Source organism: Pinus tabuliformis, chromosome 7 (genome assembly GCF_031772625.1).
Source record: "Pinus tabuliformis cultivar Carrire ecotype Pingquan chromosome 7, CPIR1, whole genome shotgun sequence".
In the NCBI taxonomy this organism is placed as follows: domain Eukaryota; kingdom Viridiplantae; phylum Streptophyta; class Pinopsida; order Pinales; family Pinaceae; genus Pinus; species Pinus tabuliformis.
Genome location: NC_142293.1, coordinates 265,285,386 through 265,303,405, shown reverse-complemented (window position 1 = coordinate 265,303,405; position 18,020 = coordinate 265,285,386). Strand labels below are relative to the sequence as shown.

The 18,020-nt window shown below is 40.8% G+C and overlaps 1 protein-coding gene across 1 annotated transcript in view; it reads right to left on the bottom strand.

Annotated features, from left to right (window-relative positions):
* The window catches only part of LOC149246881 (uncharacterized), a 323,872-nt gene that overhangs the window by 119,683 nt on the left and 186,169 nt on the right, over positions 1–18,020 (bottom strand). The window contains exons 11-14 of the mRNA XM_089458051.1: positions 2,150–2,341; positions 1,759–1,983; positions 1,446–1,538; positions 1,116–1,330 (exon numbers count right to left, since the gene is read on the bottom strand). Of these exons, the coding sequence (XP_089314177.1) occupies positions 1,116–1,330; positions 1,446–1,538; positions 1,759–1,983; positions 2,150–2,341 (725 nt within the window). The remainder of the gene's footprint in view (positions 1–1,115; positions 1,331–1,445; positions 1,539–1,758; positions 1,984–2,149; positions 2,342–18,020) is intronic.

Sequence of the window (18,020 nt, the reverse complement as noted above, 5' to 3'; positions counted from 1 at the left end):
AATGCCATATGGCACCTTCTAATGTAACATTAATGTTACATGCAAAGACTTAAATTTGGCATATGTAATTTAAGTTACCAGAAACACCACCTCAGGTGCTGGAAGTGTGTTTCTACCTTTCAAAATTGGATACCTGTACAAAATGCCTCTGAAATGGAACAGAAACATTTCGGTGGTGTTTCAGATTTATGAAATGCAGTATCAGCCATTTCAGCCAGTGTTTCAGTCACTAAAACAGAAAATAATAATAATAATAATAATTGAAAAAAATGCTAATCCTAATTAGTATTTTGATATTATACTTACATAGGTTTCTTTCTTTGTATTATTTCATCATTTTCTAGGAGTTGCACTGGCACTCCCACATACTATTCATACTGGTTATGCTCTTCAGTCCCATTGACCTACTTTTGTGGTTATTTGTCAGCCATGAATAAAATTATCTTATCTTATCTTATCTCATATAAATCAAGTTATAAATAGGGGCTTGGGCTTCCCTTAACAATAACTCTGTTATTGGCTTTATTTCCAAATTTGAAATTCATGAATGGTACTCTCTCATGTTTTTTTCGCATATATATATATATATATATAGAGAGAGAGAGAGAGAGAGAGAGATTTGTCATATCCTAGTCACAGCATATCCTAATTTTCTGAAAACAATCTGTATACATTCCACTCTCCTATCTGTTTCCGTGCAATTTAAGTATATCTAGCCTACTTGAGAATCGAGATATAGTGACATCTATTAATAGACTTAAAGTATGCTCAAAAAATGCCTATAATGTAATTGTACAACATAATGAGTATTTAGATATAACTATATTGAGCTACTCATCATGCATAAAATGAAAACGTGTGCCAAAACTACAAATGAAGGCCAGCCAAACTAACAAAAGTAATACTTATCACCAATGACTCCGGTGCAGATGGGAGGGAAGGCTGAGGCAGTAAACATATCAAACATTATATACCATAAACCATACATGCACTTATTATTGCATTTGCACTTTCCAGTGGAACTGTTAACATTCTATGCAATCATTGTTGGCCTCTTGACGTGAAATATACTCCAAATCAGTAAAACCTTGAGATATGAAACAGAGAAGAGCTACCTTGTTATGCGCACAGTTCCATCTTCACTTCCAGTGGCAATCCAACTTATTTTCGGATAACTTTGAATGCCCTGACCCAAAATCAAGCTATTTGGGAAAGGAATAAAATGGACAGAATGAATCTCCCTCCCATGGAATTGTGTGTGTAGAACTTGAGGAAAGACTTTTATTTGATCATCTGGCACCCAATTTCTAACGACATAAATGGTATGGTCCTAAAACAATTCAAGACGGTTGTCAAGCTTAGTAATACAGCAGCCATTGCTCAAAAATTTACAGGCAATGTGGAAACATTTACACCTGAGCAAAAAGGAGGAAGACAAGGAAAACCTTTAAATAGGCAAAGCAATTTTGAATTTCTGGAATCAAACCAAGGAAATATGAATGAGGCCTTCGCCATCCCCCACACGAAACTCGTAAAAGCTGCCAGAATCAAAAAGGATTAGTTCTGTTTTCCACTGTATTTGAAAGGTTGCCTTTGAGCATCATTCAAACTGTAACATTTGTTAATTGTACAAAGATATCAATTTAGATATTTATTCACTCCTGAATTTTATAGGAGATCGAGACTGTACTGTCCAGGAAAAGAAAAATTCCATCCGATGTCACAAACTATGTAAGAAATCACTGATTTAAGAATTACCTCAGAATCATTTGTCAAGTCCCATAAAATAAAGTCTACTGCCGTAAAACCTGCTGCAAACCTCCTATGAATCCCATCTCTCCTGAAGTTTTTACAATCAGACACAGCTTCAACCATAGTAATTTCTGGGACATTTTTTATTCCAGCAAAAATCAATTTATTTGAGTAGTCTCCAATGGCACCTTTATCAAAAATAAAGTCACAGATGCATCCATCCTTCCCTGTCTGGAATATATTCAAACATACATTAAGGGAATCAGAGATATAGAGAGATGTATCAATTCCAGAATAATTGTGCCCAAAAATTCATGACTCTGTGTGGTACTCTTGTTCCAAACTTTGTAGCATAGTTGATGAGCATTTTACAATTTAAAACTGGAAATGACCTTACCGAACATATACAGATTCGGTTTCCATTTGATCTTGCAACTGAAATGCTAACCACACTTGAGATACCATGGGCTCCTTTAAATGAGCAAAATGTTTGAAACTTTTCTGGCATAATTGCATTTTCAAGATCGATCAATCTCACTGGAAATTCAAAAGCAACAATATTGCCCCGCTGATCACCACAAACAAGTAGCTGCAGCAAAAAGAGTTGTCAAAAGCAAGAAACAAAGAATTAGACTTCATTCAGCACTTGAACGATGTTGATTAGCAATGCAACAACAAAACGTCAAGATAGATATGGCATACATTGTACATCAATGATTAATTATTCGAGCATCAACCATCTAGAATCTATATTCTTCTCCTCTTGTCTAGCCTTTGCATCTACCGCGATTGTCTAGGGATATTAATCAACATTCCAATTTTGATCAAACTACCTAATCCAAGCCTTAAAATATGGTAGAAAAAGCTTAACATGCTTGATCAATGATTTTGACTTGATTGAAAGGTAATTTTTTGCTAAGGCCATGACAAAGGAATTCAACAATTAACACCACCAACACCAGGGTACCTATAGGGCTTGGTACTCTTGATTAAATGCCAATCATATACCCCCATACATGATATAATCTAATGAAATGCCACAATCCCATTGATCTTGAATTCCTAAAAACTGTTAAGTTTGTTGAATTTTGAATAGGATATGAAATTCTATTTTCTCCATATGAAGTCTGATGAGGCTGGAACCACTCTCAAGCATCCTAAGTCATTTCATGGTAATGTTAAAAATTTAAGTGAAAGGATGAAAATGAAAGATAAAGGAGAATGTCACAAGGTAGCATCAAGGGAGCACCTTGGGCGTGTCCGAGAAGCCCCAACCCAACGTAAGTCAGAAAAAAAATTAAAAATTTAGAAATTGGGCCCCCGTGGAACCGCTCGTCTCCCTCTGGATCCACTCGCAATCTATGCGGATCCATGCCCAAACCTCCACGGATCCGCGTACCAGGAATCCAGAACTACGGATCGAGCTCGTGCAATTCCAGATTTCCAAGAATCGTCTCAAAATAGTAGAACTATGGATTCAATTTTCAGATCCGCGGTTCCATCGGAGAATCGCCCAAGGATCCGTACAGGACACGGTTCTAGCCTTGGATCCTTGGGGGAGGGGGAAAGATCATGCAACACTGGGTATACCAATTTCTGCTCCCTAGGCACTTCATCTCATATCTACTAATGTTGGCTAATGTTGTTCAAGTTATCACAGATATTGCCTCTAACTATGTTCTTGCTGGTAAATTGTTAGAGGAAAAACACAGAACCATCTTTTGGACCCGATGTGTTGCACATTGTATAGACCTCATGCTTGAAGATATTGGCAAATTAGATTGGGTCAAAAACATTGTAGATCATGCCAAAAGCATAACAAAATTTATCTACAATCATTCATGGATTTTGTGCCTGATGAGGAAACACACAAGGGGCAGGGATATTATTAGGCCTGCCATCACTAGATTTGCTACTCATTTTTTGACATTGCAATCTATGCTTTCACAACATAGAAACTTGCAAAAGATATTTTCCAGTGAAGAATGGAATCAAAGCCAATGGTCTCACAAACAGGAAGGAAAAGAATTGAAAAAGAAAGTTAATGAAGAAATATTTTGGAGAAAGGCAGCAGAGATTGTGAAGCTTAAGAAGCCACTAGTTAAGGTGTTGCAATTGGTGGATGGGGAAAGGTTGGCTATGGGCTTCATTTATGAGGCTATGGATCAAGCAAAGGAGCAAATAAAGAGGGCATACAAGGATAAAGTGGCTAAGTATGGGCCCATTTGGGAAAACATTGATGAAAGATGGAACAATCAACTACATCGCCCTATACATGCAGCTGGGTATTTTTTGAACCCACAGTATCATTATAAAGCTAAGGAGGCAGGAGCTTTGAAGGGAGAGGTTAGAGCTGGATTGATTGACTGCATTGATCGCATGATCCCATTGGAGTGTGATCAGCTAGAGATACACCGACAGGCCACAACCTTCAGCAATGCCTCAGGTACCATTGGGAAGAGCCTAGCAAAGATTGCAAGGGAAGTAGATGAGCCAGGTAAACAAAAATTTCAATTTTCAAATTATTAAAACTTATTTTGTTAAATTGCTTACAATTTGAAAATTGGATATAATTTGTAATTTTGTTGAGCTAACTCATTACACTCCTATGTTTTTTGCAGCACAATGGTGGGAGGCCTTTGGTAGCCATTGTCTTGAATTGTAGAAGTTTGCAATTCATATTTTGAGTAAAACTTGCAGTGCCACTAAGTGTGAGCGCAATTGGTCTGTCTTTGAGAGGATTCACACGAATAAGAGAAACCGTTTGGATCAAAAACGGTTAAATGATCTAGTCTATGTCCAATACAACCTCCGGCTCAGACACAACCAATTGTTGAACAAAAGACCTGATTCAGATCCCATTGTGTTGGAAGACATTGATCCAACATCAGATTGGATAGTGGAGAGTCATCCAGCAGAGTTTGATTTTGATGAGGATCTTGATTTGGATTTACAAGTGGAGGCATCACTCGAACATAATGTTCAATTGAATGCAGATCCTGATCCACTTGTACCAGCCTCAACCTCAAGGCCAGCAAGTCCTCCAGTTGCAAGTGCTTCCTCTACTCAACCACGACAGAAGCGCATATCTCGTCTATCTCAGCTTGCAGTTGCTGCACAGCCTGCTAGTGCTACCACTTCTACAGTTGCAGTTGGAGATGATGAGGAGGAGGAGCCATGGGGCCCCCTGTCTGACTTTGATCCAGAGGTTGATCCAGATGATCTTGGCTCCTCTAGCAGTAGCCAATAGTACTGGCCACAGTTTACTTTTGTTGTAGAGGCCATTTCTAGCCTCCTTGGTTATGTGTTTTTGTTTTGATCTCTATATCATCATCATGTATGTATTGGACAGTGCACTGGGTGCCATTTTGATATAATGGATATATTCATGAGCCTACTTTGATCATATGTTCTCTTCTATCTATATTCTAACGCTATGTGTTTGGAAACATGAATGAAAATCTTTGAAATTATGTTTTTTATTAAAAAAAAAAATATTTAATGTATTTTTTACAACGACCGAGTCATTAAAATCGAGTCGGCTGAGTCGATACCGAGTCGGAGTCGGAGTCGAAGTTTTAAAACATTGATCTAAGGGTGACTAAGTGTGAAAAGAATCTCATCAGGCTAGTCTAAGCCCTCCACAGAGAATAAAAGCAGGTTTGAATTACCTGAAGAAATGCAAAAGCCTTGAGTCAAATTTTTGGAGGAATTCTGGGTCGTTGATGGATAGACCAGAGGTAGATAATTCACATTGATAACTTGCCATTCCTGAGTTCAGTCGTATCTCGGACAGTCTTGTAGTCAGGATTAGTTCTAAGGCTAGTCATGTCGTTTCTCTGGTCAAACCTAAAGGAAATTTAGTGTAGCTCGGGTCAGTCTAGTAGTCGTCAAGATCTTTTGAATTTAGATTTATTTAGAGTTGTTGGGAATTGTATTATAACTGATTGGGTTTATTTGGACAGTTGAGTTCAGACCAGATTAATATTGTTGAATTACTTAATGGTTAAACCAATGTTGCACTAATCGTTATCGGGATAATATCGGCACGAGGAAAAAATCGTAATAATCGGGAAAAAATCGTTTGGTACAAAAATATTCATTTTTTTTCAATTTTTTTAATATATAAACCATCTACAACATAAAATAAATACATTGACACATAAATATGATAAAAGAATTAATATATAAGATGTTTAATATCATTTCTAGTGCTGAAATCACACATAACAGTGAATCATGTCCTGAATAGTAAGCCATGACTCCTGAGTCCCAACTCAACCTCAAAATATCAACAAAAAATATAATAATGTATCTCATATCATGAGTCATAATGTCATATACAATGAAATGAACCAAATAACTAAAGTCTAGTACTACTGATTTCCTTTGCCCCTCTAGATGTAGATGTCAGTGGAGTTGGCAGGCTGCAATAAACTATGGAGTCTGTTGTGCTCTAGAAGCTGAAGAACTAGGAGCTACAGGAGGTAGACCACGTCCTCTACTTGTGACAGGGGTAGCTTGGGTCACCTCCTCCAAAAAAAAAAAAAAAAATTCCCACGATTTTTTCCCAAAAAATCGCGATTTTTTCGAAAAAATCAGGCAAAATTTTTTTTATCCGATTACTACGTGCGATTTTATCGTTTAGTTGAAATAATCGCGATTAAACGATATAATCGCGATTATTTCCCAATCAGTGCAACACTAGGTTAAACTATAGTATTGTATTGTATGGTTGGCATGGTTACTGAAGAATATATTTATGTTGGTTTAGTTGTTTCATTTTATGAACAAAAAATTAAATTGTAGAAAATCCTAGCTGCTTAAGAAACCCTAGGGCAAAAAAATATTCCCTATAATGAATCAAAGTTGGAATCCTGCTAGCTTGTGAGTGTATAAGCCTTCCATGCTTCCGGGGGATACAAATAACTTTATATTTAGAAAGAATAAGGTTAACTGCAGTGTAGTTGTGGAGGATAGGGAAGAACGAGGAGATCTAGATGCCAAGGAGCTCTTACATGTATTGACTCATGGACAGACAAAAATGACAAATTTGGTACTATAAGGGCAGCAACAAGGACAACAATTGATTGAGGGGAAACAAGAAATAACCCGTGTATTAGCTAAAGGATGGCAACAATTCTCTCAAATAATGGCTCAAATCATGGGAAACCCAAACATTGTTGGCACCAACAGGACCACCACTGAAGGTAGAGGTAACCATAACCCTGGTCCTACTATCTGTACTAACACCAGGGCAACTAATGGAGGGAGTCTCAGACCATTACTTCCTAGCTTTTTGGACCAGGGCTATGGGGGAGCAGTCCCCCCCTCAAATCTGCTCCCAAAGCATGCTCTAAGCGAATTTTGAGAGCGTTCTCCCACAAAAAAAAATCACTACCTACCTTTTCTTCACCAAAAAAAATCGCAAAGACATTCAAAACTATTATTTTTAGGCAACAATGGTATGTTCTATGCTTTAGAGCAATTTTACATCAATTTCTTTATGAGCCCAATATCAATTTCAGTTTAGAAATCACATAAACATGTAAGTAAAACGCTGATAGAACATAAACATAAACAGTAGAAGACAAGCCAAGACAAGAGGACACAAGATGTGGCACCAACCAGGGACAAACCCCAATGTGGAGAAACCCTTGATCAAATCTTCTTTTAGTCTTCAATAGTTCAGCGGAGAGAGATAGTACAATTTACAAATTCTGATAATTTATAACAGCAGCAAAAGAGCCCTAACTAGAAAAGTCAACGCTGGTTAACAAGATAGGTTTCTTCCTCAATTTAGCTCAATCAAAACCCAATCAACTTCGGCCTCCAACATCAAGTCTAATCAGCGCAAAACAGTGCGGAAAAGTCCAATCAAAACTGGTCAACAAAAGTCAACCCTACGGCCAGCCCTAGTATAGTCAACGTTGGTCAAACAGGAGGTTAGAATTTAGATTGCCTCAGTTCTTGTGCCCAAATCTGCAGCCTTCTAAGACATAATTCCTCCAACCAAAATTGTACCAAAAGCAGGTCAACGCTTGGTCAATGCAGTCAAAATAGCCTCTGAAATTTTCATTCAAACATGGTCAATGCTGAAATAGAAAAACGCTTCCTTCCCTTCGCACATGTAGAGAGCACCTTCTGATTTTTGCACCCAATCAAAGTAGGAGAGCGAAGATGAGTGAGTGAAGTGTGTCCAAATGAAGAGGAGGTATCATGTATTTATAGGAAAACGTTAAGGATGAATAGACGTGACTGTTGGGCTTCTAAGCCTACATGAGTTTGGTGGTCGACCTTGACAATTTGACCATAATCAAAATAAATTCATAACTTCATTTGTACATGTTAGAATCGGATGATCTGATCACTCCTACACCTCTTCGCGAGAGGAATCTAATAAAAATATCAGTTGTCATAAATAAGATGACCCGTGTGGAGTTTGGCCCTAGTTGCCAATTTTACACTCCCTCTCAACTAGGGAGAACTCCACCTGCTAATCCATCTGCCAATCTGTACCATCGTGCCATCCACGCACTGCTCTGCACTGCTCTGCTCTACTCTATTGAACTACGAGGAAAAAAAGTGATCAGGAATGTATCATACCATTCTCTACTAACCCGAAGTCAGTCCCAATCAAAAGAGAGTGTCTCATAACACTCTTACTGACCCGAAGTCAGTTCCCATTGATACCAGATCAATATCGGACATCCTAGCATAGAGAGCACGGTAGTACACGATGCGTCCATCGGTAGTAAAATGGTCCTATCCTCATTTCCCTACTCATTGGCCAGATGAGAGGTACTTCCCATGAGTCTCAGACTGCATGGGTAGGATGCCTCGACAGGAGAAGGATGAACCACTCGTCTTGCTCACATGTCGTCAAGGGGTATCACAGGGGAAGGATGAACCACTCACCTTGTACACAAAAAACCACTAGGGGAAGGTCGAACCACTCACCTTGTACACAAAAAACCACTAGGGGAAGGTCGACCCACTCACCCTATGGTTGCTCACCGCTCCAAGAAGTACCCTAAGCCCCCAGGGGCTCCTAGAGCTCAAAGTCCATCTCATACAAGACCCTCATAAGAGGGTTTCTCCAAAACTCCAAGTCATTCTCAGAAGGCCAAGAATTTGACCTTCCCCATAGGTTTTCTAGAATATCGGTGACCTGCTCATCAGTCCCAATGTGATGGAGCATTATTGCTCCTCGTTGTACCATATCCCAGATAAATTGGTACCTAATATCTATATGCTTAGAGCGATCATGAAACACGGGATTCTTTGATAATCAGATCCCACTCTGGTTGTCGCAGAAGATCACGGTGGTATCCAGCACATGTCCAAACAGCTCACTAAAGAGCTTCCTCAACCAGAAAACTTCACAGGAGGCCATACTAGCAGCTATGTATTCGGCCTCGACAGTGCTCAAGGCAACCGATTTTTGCTTCCTGCTCATCCAGGATATCGAAGCAGAACCCAAAGAAAAACAGCATCCAGAAGTTCTCTTGCGATCCACCACACTGCCAACCCAATCAGCATCAGAATAACCATGCAACCTCATATTGTTGGCAGTGTATCTCAGTCCATGAGTGATTGTGCCCCAAAGATATCTCAGAAGATTCTTGGCGGCAATCCAATGTATATGATGAGCCTCAACGATGTATTGGCTCAATGTGTTAACTGCAAAACATATGTCTGGACGGGAGTTCACCGAGAACATCAATGCTCCTATGAGTTGACGATACTCAGAAGTATTTCCCAATTGAGGTCCAGCAGCACTACCACATAATTTATTGAAGTTAAGTTCGATCGGAGTAGTCACAGGCTTGCGGTCCACCATTCCAAATCTTTCCAATATCTTCACAATATATTTTCCTTGAGAGGAAAATTTCACCTGCCTTTTGCCAGACCTCCAACCCTAGGAAATAGTGCATTGGTCCTAAGTCCTTCATCTCAAATTCAGAAGCCAACTCTCTCTTACATTTGTGAATGAGAGGGTTTGCACCTGTCAGAAAGAGGGCGTCAACATAAAGTACCAGAATGAGAGGTTTATCATTTTCAACCTTAAGGTAAAGGTTCGGATCGGCTTCACTTCTAGTGAATCCCAGCTTCATCAAATAGTTATCGATCCTCTCATACCAAGCTCAGGGTGCTTGCTTCAATCCATAGAGAGCTTTCTTCAACCTGCATACATGTGATTCCCGATCATGAACTTCAAACCCCCCGAGTTGTTCCACATAGACTTCCTCTTTGGTTGAACCATGCAAGAAGGCAATCTTGACATCCATCTGATGTAGGTTCCATCCTTGCGAGGCAGCAAGGGCTATGATCGAGCGGATGGTGGTGTATCGGGCAACAGGTCCAAATATCTCATCGTAATCTACACCTTCCTTTTGAGAGAAGCCTCGAGCAATAAAGCGAGCCTTGAACTTTTATGCACTTCCATCAGCTCCCTGCTTGATTTTGTAGAGCCGCTTAGAAGAGACAACCAATTTGTCCTGGGGTCTAGGGACCACATCCCATACATCATTCTTCATAATTGACTCATATTCTTCATTCATAGCATCCTTCCATACTTGTTGCTTCATAGCCTCTTCGAATGATGAAGGCTCATTTTGAATGATAGTGCTCATGGCATTCAAATATCCTTGGTACATGTTCAGCTTCTTGCTTTCACAGAATGTCCCCCTTGGTGCAATGTGCCTCTCAGCATCTTCGAGAGTCTCCCTCAGCCATGAGGGTCTCCTCTTGGAGGAGGAAGGCTCATGAGGGAGTGGATCAATAGGATGCATAGGTTCATCAACATCAGGCATCATTTCGTCCTCTTTTTCACCCTAATTTCCTGTGTCAACTTCTTTGTCCTTCCTTAGGATAGGAAGGTTGTTGATCTTCCTGAGGACCATATCTTAGCCGAAGGTGACATCATGACTTATCTCAACTTCTTTTTGACCAGCCACATAAATTCTATATCCCTTGGAATTTTCACTATAGACCACAAAGATTCCTTTCTTCCCAGATGCACCCAATTGCTTCTTTTCTCTTTCGGCACATGAAAATATACGAGGCTTCCAAAAATTCTAAAATGAGAGACATCGGGTTTCTTACCAATGAACATTTCTTCGGGAGTCTTGGAGTCCAATGCTTGATGAGGGCATCGGTTTTGAACATACACGGCGGTATTTGCAGCTTCACCCCATAGAAACTTTGGAAGGCCTTGATCATGAAGCATGGCACAGACAACTTCTACAATAGAGCGATTCTTCCTTTCAGCCACACCATTCTGCTCAGGAGTGTATGGCGTTGCAGTCTCCCTCTTAATGCTAGCTTCTCTGCAACGATCTTGGAATTCATTGGATTCATACTCGTTCCCATTATCAGTCCTCAATATCTTGATTTTCTTCCCGAATTGGTTTTCAATCAAGGCTTTGAAATGTCAAAACCAAGTGAACACTTCATCCTTCTTCTTCGAGAAGTAGATCCAGGTCTTGCGAGAATAATCATCCACAAAGATGAGATAATATAAGTATCATCCCAAGGAGTTTACGGGCATCATACCAGATATGATGGAGTGGATCAATAGCAATATGTTTGTGGTCTTGCTATTATTTGAGGGGAATGATCCCTTTATAAGTTTTCCTTCGGCACATCCCAGACATACACCTTCACGCTCTACTTCGAACTCGGGCATACCTATCACCATCTATCTCACATCGGGTAGGGCCTTATAATGAAGATGGGCGAACCTCCGGTGCCATAGTTCAGATTGTAGATATGTGTCGCAAGACATGACTCCCAATGGACTTCCTCCAACTTGATACAAACTATCAACCCTGAACCCAAGAGTAAAATCATCCTTGAAATTTCTTTTCCAAACACGTACCTTTCCATCGATAAAAGCCACCTTGAATCCTTTATCTTCCATTGTTGAAATGGACACTAGGTTCTTCTTGAGATCGGGTACATATAGTACTTCTTGCAAATGAATAGTGTTACCTTGATTCAATTAAAGGGTAACATTCCCTACTCCCTTCATGGGATAGGTGGCATCGTCTCCAAGGATGATCTCCAAGTTTGTCTCTTTTTCTATCAGATTAGAAAGGGCTTCCTTGTATCCGGTGAAGTGCCTTGAGGCACCACTATCAATCAGCCAATTTCCCAAAGTGTCTAGAGGAGAGGCAGTGGAGAGGGCCGATATAAGATAGTATTCTTTTTGCTTATTGTTAACCACATTGGATTCATCATACCTAGAGTTGATTTCTTGGAGGGTCGACCATTTCCTTGATGTCCCACATTCCTTTTTCCTTTGCAATTGGACTTGCCATTTCTTTGATCGTTGTTGTTGTTGTTGAAGTTGCCCCTGGAGTTGTTATGATAGTCATCATCTCGAGGTGTATCCCTTTTATTAGGACACTCCCTTGCACAGTGGCCAAACTTATTGCAAACAAATCACTTGCCCTTCCTTCCTCCCTTAGATCCAGGCTTTCCATGGAAATGACCTTTAGACCCTGCATTATTCCTCCTTTTGGCATGAGTGGAGAATGCAGTGGGGTTTCTTCTAATAGAAGGCATTTCTTGCTCCACCATTCTTGTTTCTTCTTGAATGCATCTCGACATCAATTCTTCAAACCCTGGAATTTGATCATTGTTGAGTATAATGGTTCTAAATACATACCACTCAAGTGGGGGTCCTACAAGGGTGGTGAGAGTAAGTTCCCGTCAGGAGTGACTTCTCCAATCGAGAGTAAATCATTCTTGATCTCAGTAATCCTCAAGAGATAGGATTGAATGTCCTCGTCCTTCCCCTTCTTAATATCTTTCAACTTATTCTTGAGAAAGAGAATTTGATTAGCATTACTAACCTTGAACATGCTGACCAACCTGTTGTCTATCTCCTTGGAGGTCTTCAATTCAGAGATATAGGCCACCAGATGCTTGTCAATGGAATCCTTGATAATCTTCTTCACTTTGACTTCAACCTTATTATACATGGTCTTCGCAACAGTCGGTGCATTTGAAGGAGGCTCAGGGATTTTACCCTACACATAATCCATCACTTCCTTCTCTTCTAAGATCAAATCAAGTGACATCTTCCATCCATGATAGTCAGATTTATCATGGAGCTTGTCTTCAGCTGGAAAGTAGGATGAGGAACCCATTGAGTCTTTTGTCCTTGTCCAACTGTCTTTGGTGATTGCTCTTTCCCTCTTGCTTGGGCTTTGTCTTCACCTCAGCTCTGGTACCATGTTATTTTTAGGCAACAATGGTATGTTCTATGCTTTAGAGAAATTTTACTTCAATTTCTTTATGATCCCAATATCACTTTCAGTTTAGCAATCACATAAACATGTAAGTAAAATGTTGATAGAACATAAACATAAATAGTAGAAGACAAGCCAAATCAAGAGGACATAAGATGTGGCACCAACCAGGGAAAAACCCCAACGTGGGGAAACCCTTGAACAAATCTTCTTTTAGTCTTCAATCGTTCAGCAGAGAGAGATATTACATTTTACAAATTCTGATAATTTATAACAGTAGCAAAAGAGCCCTAACCAGAGAAGTCAACACTGGTTAACAGGGAGATTTCTTCCTCAATTCAGCTCGGTCAAAACCCAATCAACTTCGGCCTCCAAAATCAAGTCTACTCAGCGCAAAACAGTCCGAAAAAGTCCAATCAACAAAAGTCAAACTTGCGGCCAGCCCTAGTACAGTCAACACTGGTCAAACAAGAGGTCAAATTGCCTCGGTTCTTGTGCCCAAATCTGTGGCCTTCTAGGACAGAATTCCTCCACCCAAAATCACACCAAAAACAGGTCAACGCTTGGTCAACGCAGTCAAAATAGCCTTTGAAATTTTCAGTCAAACCTAGTCAATCCTGAAACAGAAAAACCCACCCTTCCCTTTGCACGTGTGGAGAGCAACTTCTGATTTTCACACTCAATCAAAGTAGGAGAGAGAAGATGAGAGAGTGAAGTGTGTCCAAATGAGGAGACATCATGTATTTATAGGCAAACATTGAGGATGAATAGACGTGACAATTGGGCTTCTGAGCCTACATGAGTTTGTTGGCCAACCTTGACAATTCGACCATAATCAAAATAAATTCATAACTTCATTTGTACATGTCAGAATCGGATGATTTTTAGATCAATCCTACACCTCTTCAAGACATGAATCTAATAAAAATATCAATTGTCATAAATAAGATGACCCATGCGGAGTTTGGCTCTAGTTGCCAATTTTAACAAAAACGCAAATTTTTTCAAAGAAACAAAAATTTTTAAGTGGGGCAGCCTAATATTCAAGCCTATGGCCCTTGTAGTGATATGCAATTCATGGTAATGTTAAATTCTTAAAGTAAAAGGGCATTCTCCTTTATCTTTCATCGTTTTACTTAAATTGTTAATGTTACCATGAAATGACTCAGGATGTTTGAAAGTGGTTCCGAGTCCCGACCTCATTGGATTTGATATGGAGAAAGTAGAATTTTAGATCTCACTCAAAATCTAGCAGACTTATCAGCTTTTCAAGATTTCAGGATTGGGGGGATTGTGTTAATTTTAGGTATGTTCTATGCTAGAGCAATTTATTTCAATTTCTTTCCACATTAGCAATCACATCAGCATAAAGTAAACTGCAGATAGAACATAAATATAAATCACAGAAGACAAGCCAAGACAAGAGGACACAAGATGTGGCGCTAGCCAGGGACAAACCACACAATGTGGGGAAACCCTTGATCAATTCTTCTTTTATGTTCTTCAAAGTTCAGCAGAGAAAGTGAGAGAGATAGTACATTTACAATAGAAGTCAATCACTTTGACTTTTGATATCGTCATGAGATCAGTTGAAGACATATTGCTTCAACTGATTCTCTAAGGTGACTCGTTCACCTATCATAGTGTTGCATCTCGTCTATTTGTTGCACATTACCATGTGACACCTTGTTGTACTGTCACATGTGTTGAACCTTGATGACTGAGCTGCTCTCATCTTCATGCTGCTCATCATGCTGCATCTTCCATGGTCTTATTCATCATCAAGCTGCCAATGTTCATGATCTCATTCATCATTATGTTGCCCATGCTCATATCATCATGCATCATTATGTTGCCCGTGCTCATATCATCATGCTGCTTATTATGCTGCCCATGATCTCACACATCATGTTACCTTCCTTCAAAGATAGATGCTCCGGTTGTTTCAGCAATTCCGGCTTTTTCGACAGTTCCGACATTTCCGGCTTTTCCAGCTTTTCCAGCTTTTCCAGTATTTCCGGCTTTTTCGGCGTTTCCAACTTTTCCGACAGTTCCAGCACTTTCATCAGTTCCGGCAATTCCGTCTTTTCTGGCAGTTCCAGCTTTTCCGGCTATTCCGGCTTTTCCAGCAGTTCAGGCAATTCCGGCTTTTCCAGCAGTTCCGACTTTTCCGGCTTTTCCGGCTATTCCGACAGTTTCGGCGTTTCCGGAAGTTCCGACTTTTCCGGCTTTTCCGGCAGTTCAGACTTTTCCGGCTTTTCCGGTCGTTCCGACTTTTCCGGCTATTCCGACAATTTCGGCGTTTCCGGCAATTCCAACATTTCTGGCTTTTCCGGCTTTTCCAGCTTTTCCGGTATTTCCGGCTTTTCCGACAGTTCCAGCTTTTCCTTAGGATCTCTCCTCCTACTAAAACCCAAAGACAAGTAGAGAGAGGAAGAGATCCAAGTGTGTGTAGAAATGACTTGAAATCCTCTTCTATTTATACTAAAACGTAGAGGTTGAATAGACATGACTATTGGGCTTCTGAGCCTACATAAGTTGTTGGCCGACTTAACAATTTGTCCATAACATAAATAAATTCATAACTTCATAAATACTTATCGGAATTGTAAGATCTTTAGATCAATCCTACACCTCTCAATGAGAGGGATCCAATAAAAATATCAGCTGCCATAAATATTATGACCCACATGGAGTTTGGCCCTAGTTTCCAATTTTAACACTCCCTCTCAACTAGGGAGAACTCCATCTGCTAATCCATATGCCCAGTTGTACTATCTCTGCCATCAGTGCCCTGCACTGCTCTGCCCAACTCTGCTCAGCGTTGTTGGATCTACTCTGCTCTGCTCAGCTCTGTTGGCTCTGCTCAGCTCTGCTGGCTCTGCTCTGCTCAACTTAGCTCTGCTGAACCATGAAGAAGAAGAATTGATCGAGAATGTCTCATACCATTCTCCACTGACCCGAAGTCAGTCTCAGAGTGCGTACCACTAGTCCCAGACCAGTCTCAACCAACCCAAAGTCAACGTCATAGTGGGTACCACTCCTACTACTAGTCCCAGACCAGTATCATCAGTCTCAGAGAGTGTACCACTGGTCCCAGACCAGTCTCAACCGACCCGAAGTCAGCGTCATAGCATGTACCACTCTCACTGGTCCTAGACCAGTCTTCCACTGACCCTAAGTCAGTCTCAGAGTATGTACCACTGGTCCCAGACCAGTCTCAACTGACCCGAAGTCAGCGTCATAGTAGGTACAACTCCTACCACTGGTCCCAGACCAGTCCTCCACTGACCCTAAGTCAGTCTCAGAGTATGTACCACTGGTCCCAGACCAGTCCTCAACCGACCCGAAGTCAGTGTCATAGTAGGTACAACTCCTACCACTGGTCCCAAACCAGTACTCTACTGACTCGAAGTTAGTCTCAGAGTATGTACCACTGGTCCTAGACCAGTCTTCAACCAACCCGAAATCAGTGTCATAGTGGGTACAACTCCTAGAACTGGTCCCAGACCAGTATCATTGATCCCAGATCAATGAAGGTCACGAGGATGTATCATACCATCGTCCACTGATTCAAAGTCAATCTCAAAGTATGTACCACTGGTCCCAGACCAGTCTCAACCAATCCGAAGTCAATGTCATAGTATGTACAACTCCTAAAACTGGTCCTATACCAGTATCAGTGATCCTGGATCAATGAAGGTCATCCTAGCATAGGGAGTACGGTAGATATAGCGATGCATCCATCGGTACTACTATGGTCCCTATCCTCATTTCCCTGCTCATTGATCAAATGAGAGGTACTTCCCATGAGTCCCAGACTACATGGGTAGGATGCCTCGACAGGAGAACTTAATCAATTCTATCCTCACAAGAGAACTAATCATCCTGCTACACAATCGCCATGGAGAACACATCATCCAGGCCTCACAGGAGAACTAATCATCCTACTACATAGTCGTCATGGAGAACACATCATCCAGACCTCACAGGAGAACTAATCATCCTGCTACACAGGAGAGCGAATTATCCTGTCCCACAAGAGAGCGAATCATTTTGTCCCACAAGAGAACGAATCATCTTGTTTCGCAGGAGAGCGAATCATCTTGTCCATAGGAGAGCGAATCATCATGTCCAACAAGAGAACGAATCATCTTGTCCCAGTGTGCACCACCAAGGGAGGGTGAGTCATCTTGTGGTCGTATGTTGCTCCAGTAAGAACCGCAAGCCCCCAGAACCCCCATAGTTCAATGTATGCAACATGCAGGACCCTTTTACAAGGGTCTCTCGACGACTCCAAGTCATTCGGGAAAATCACAAATTTGATCTTTCCTCGGGGCTCTAACAAAGTGTAGCGACACGTACATCATCTGAGTGTGATGGAGCCTCCTTGCTCATCGACTTACCATATCCCAGGTACGGCAGTATCTGATTTCTATCTGCTGGAGCAATCATTGAATACGAGATTCCTCAATAATCGAATCCCACCTCTGGTTGTCACAAAGAATCACAGTGGTATTCATCATGTGTACTCACTGAAGAGTTTCCACAACCAGGCAACTTCATACGAGGTCATACTCGTAGTTATGTATCTGGTCTTGGTGGTACTTATAACAACCGACTTCTGCTTCCTGCTCATCCATGATATCGAAGCAGAATCCCAAGGAGAACCAGCACTGAGAAGTGCTCTAGTGATCCTCCACACTGCCTACCCACTCAGCATTTGAAATATTTCAGGCAGTGTATCTCAATCCATGAGAAATTGTGCCCTGAAGATATCTCAGAAGATTCTAGGCACCAATCCAATGAAGCTCAACCAAATATGAGCTCACCATACTAATAACAAAACATATGTCCGGACGGAGGTTCACCAAGAACATCAACACTAATGAGTTTATGAAATTCAGAGGCATTTCCCAAATCTGGTCCGACATCACTACCATATAACTTTTGAAAGTTAAGATCCTCGAGATAGTCACAGGCTTGCAATTTATCTTTCCACATTCG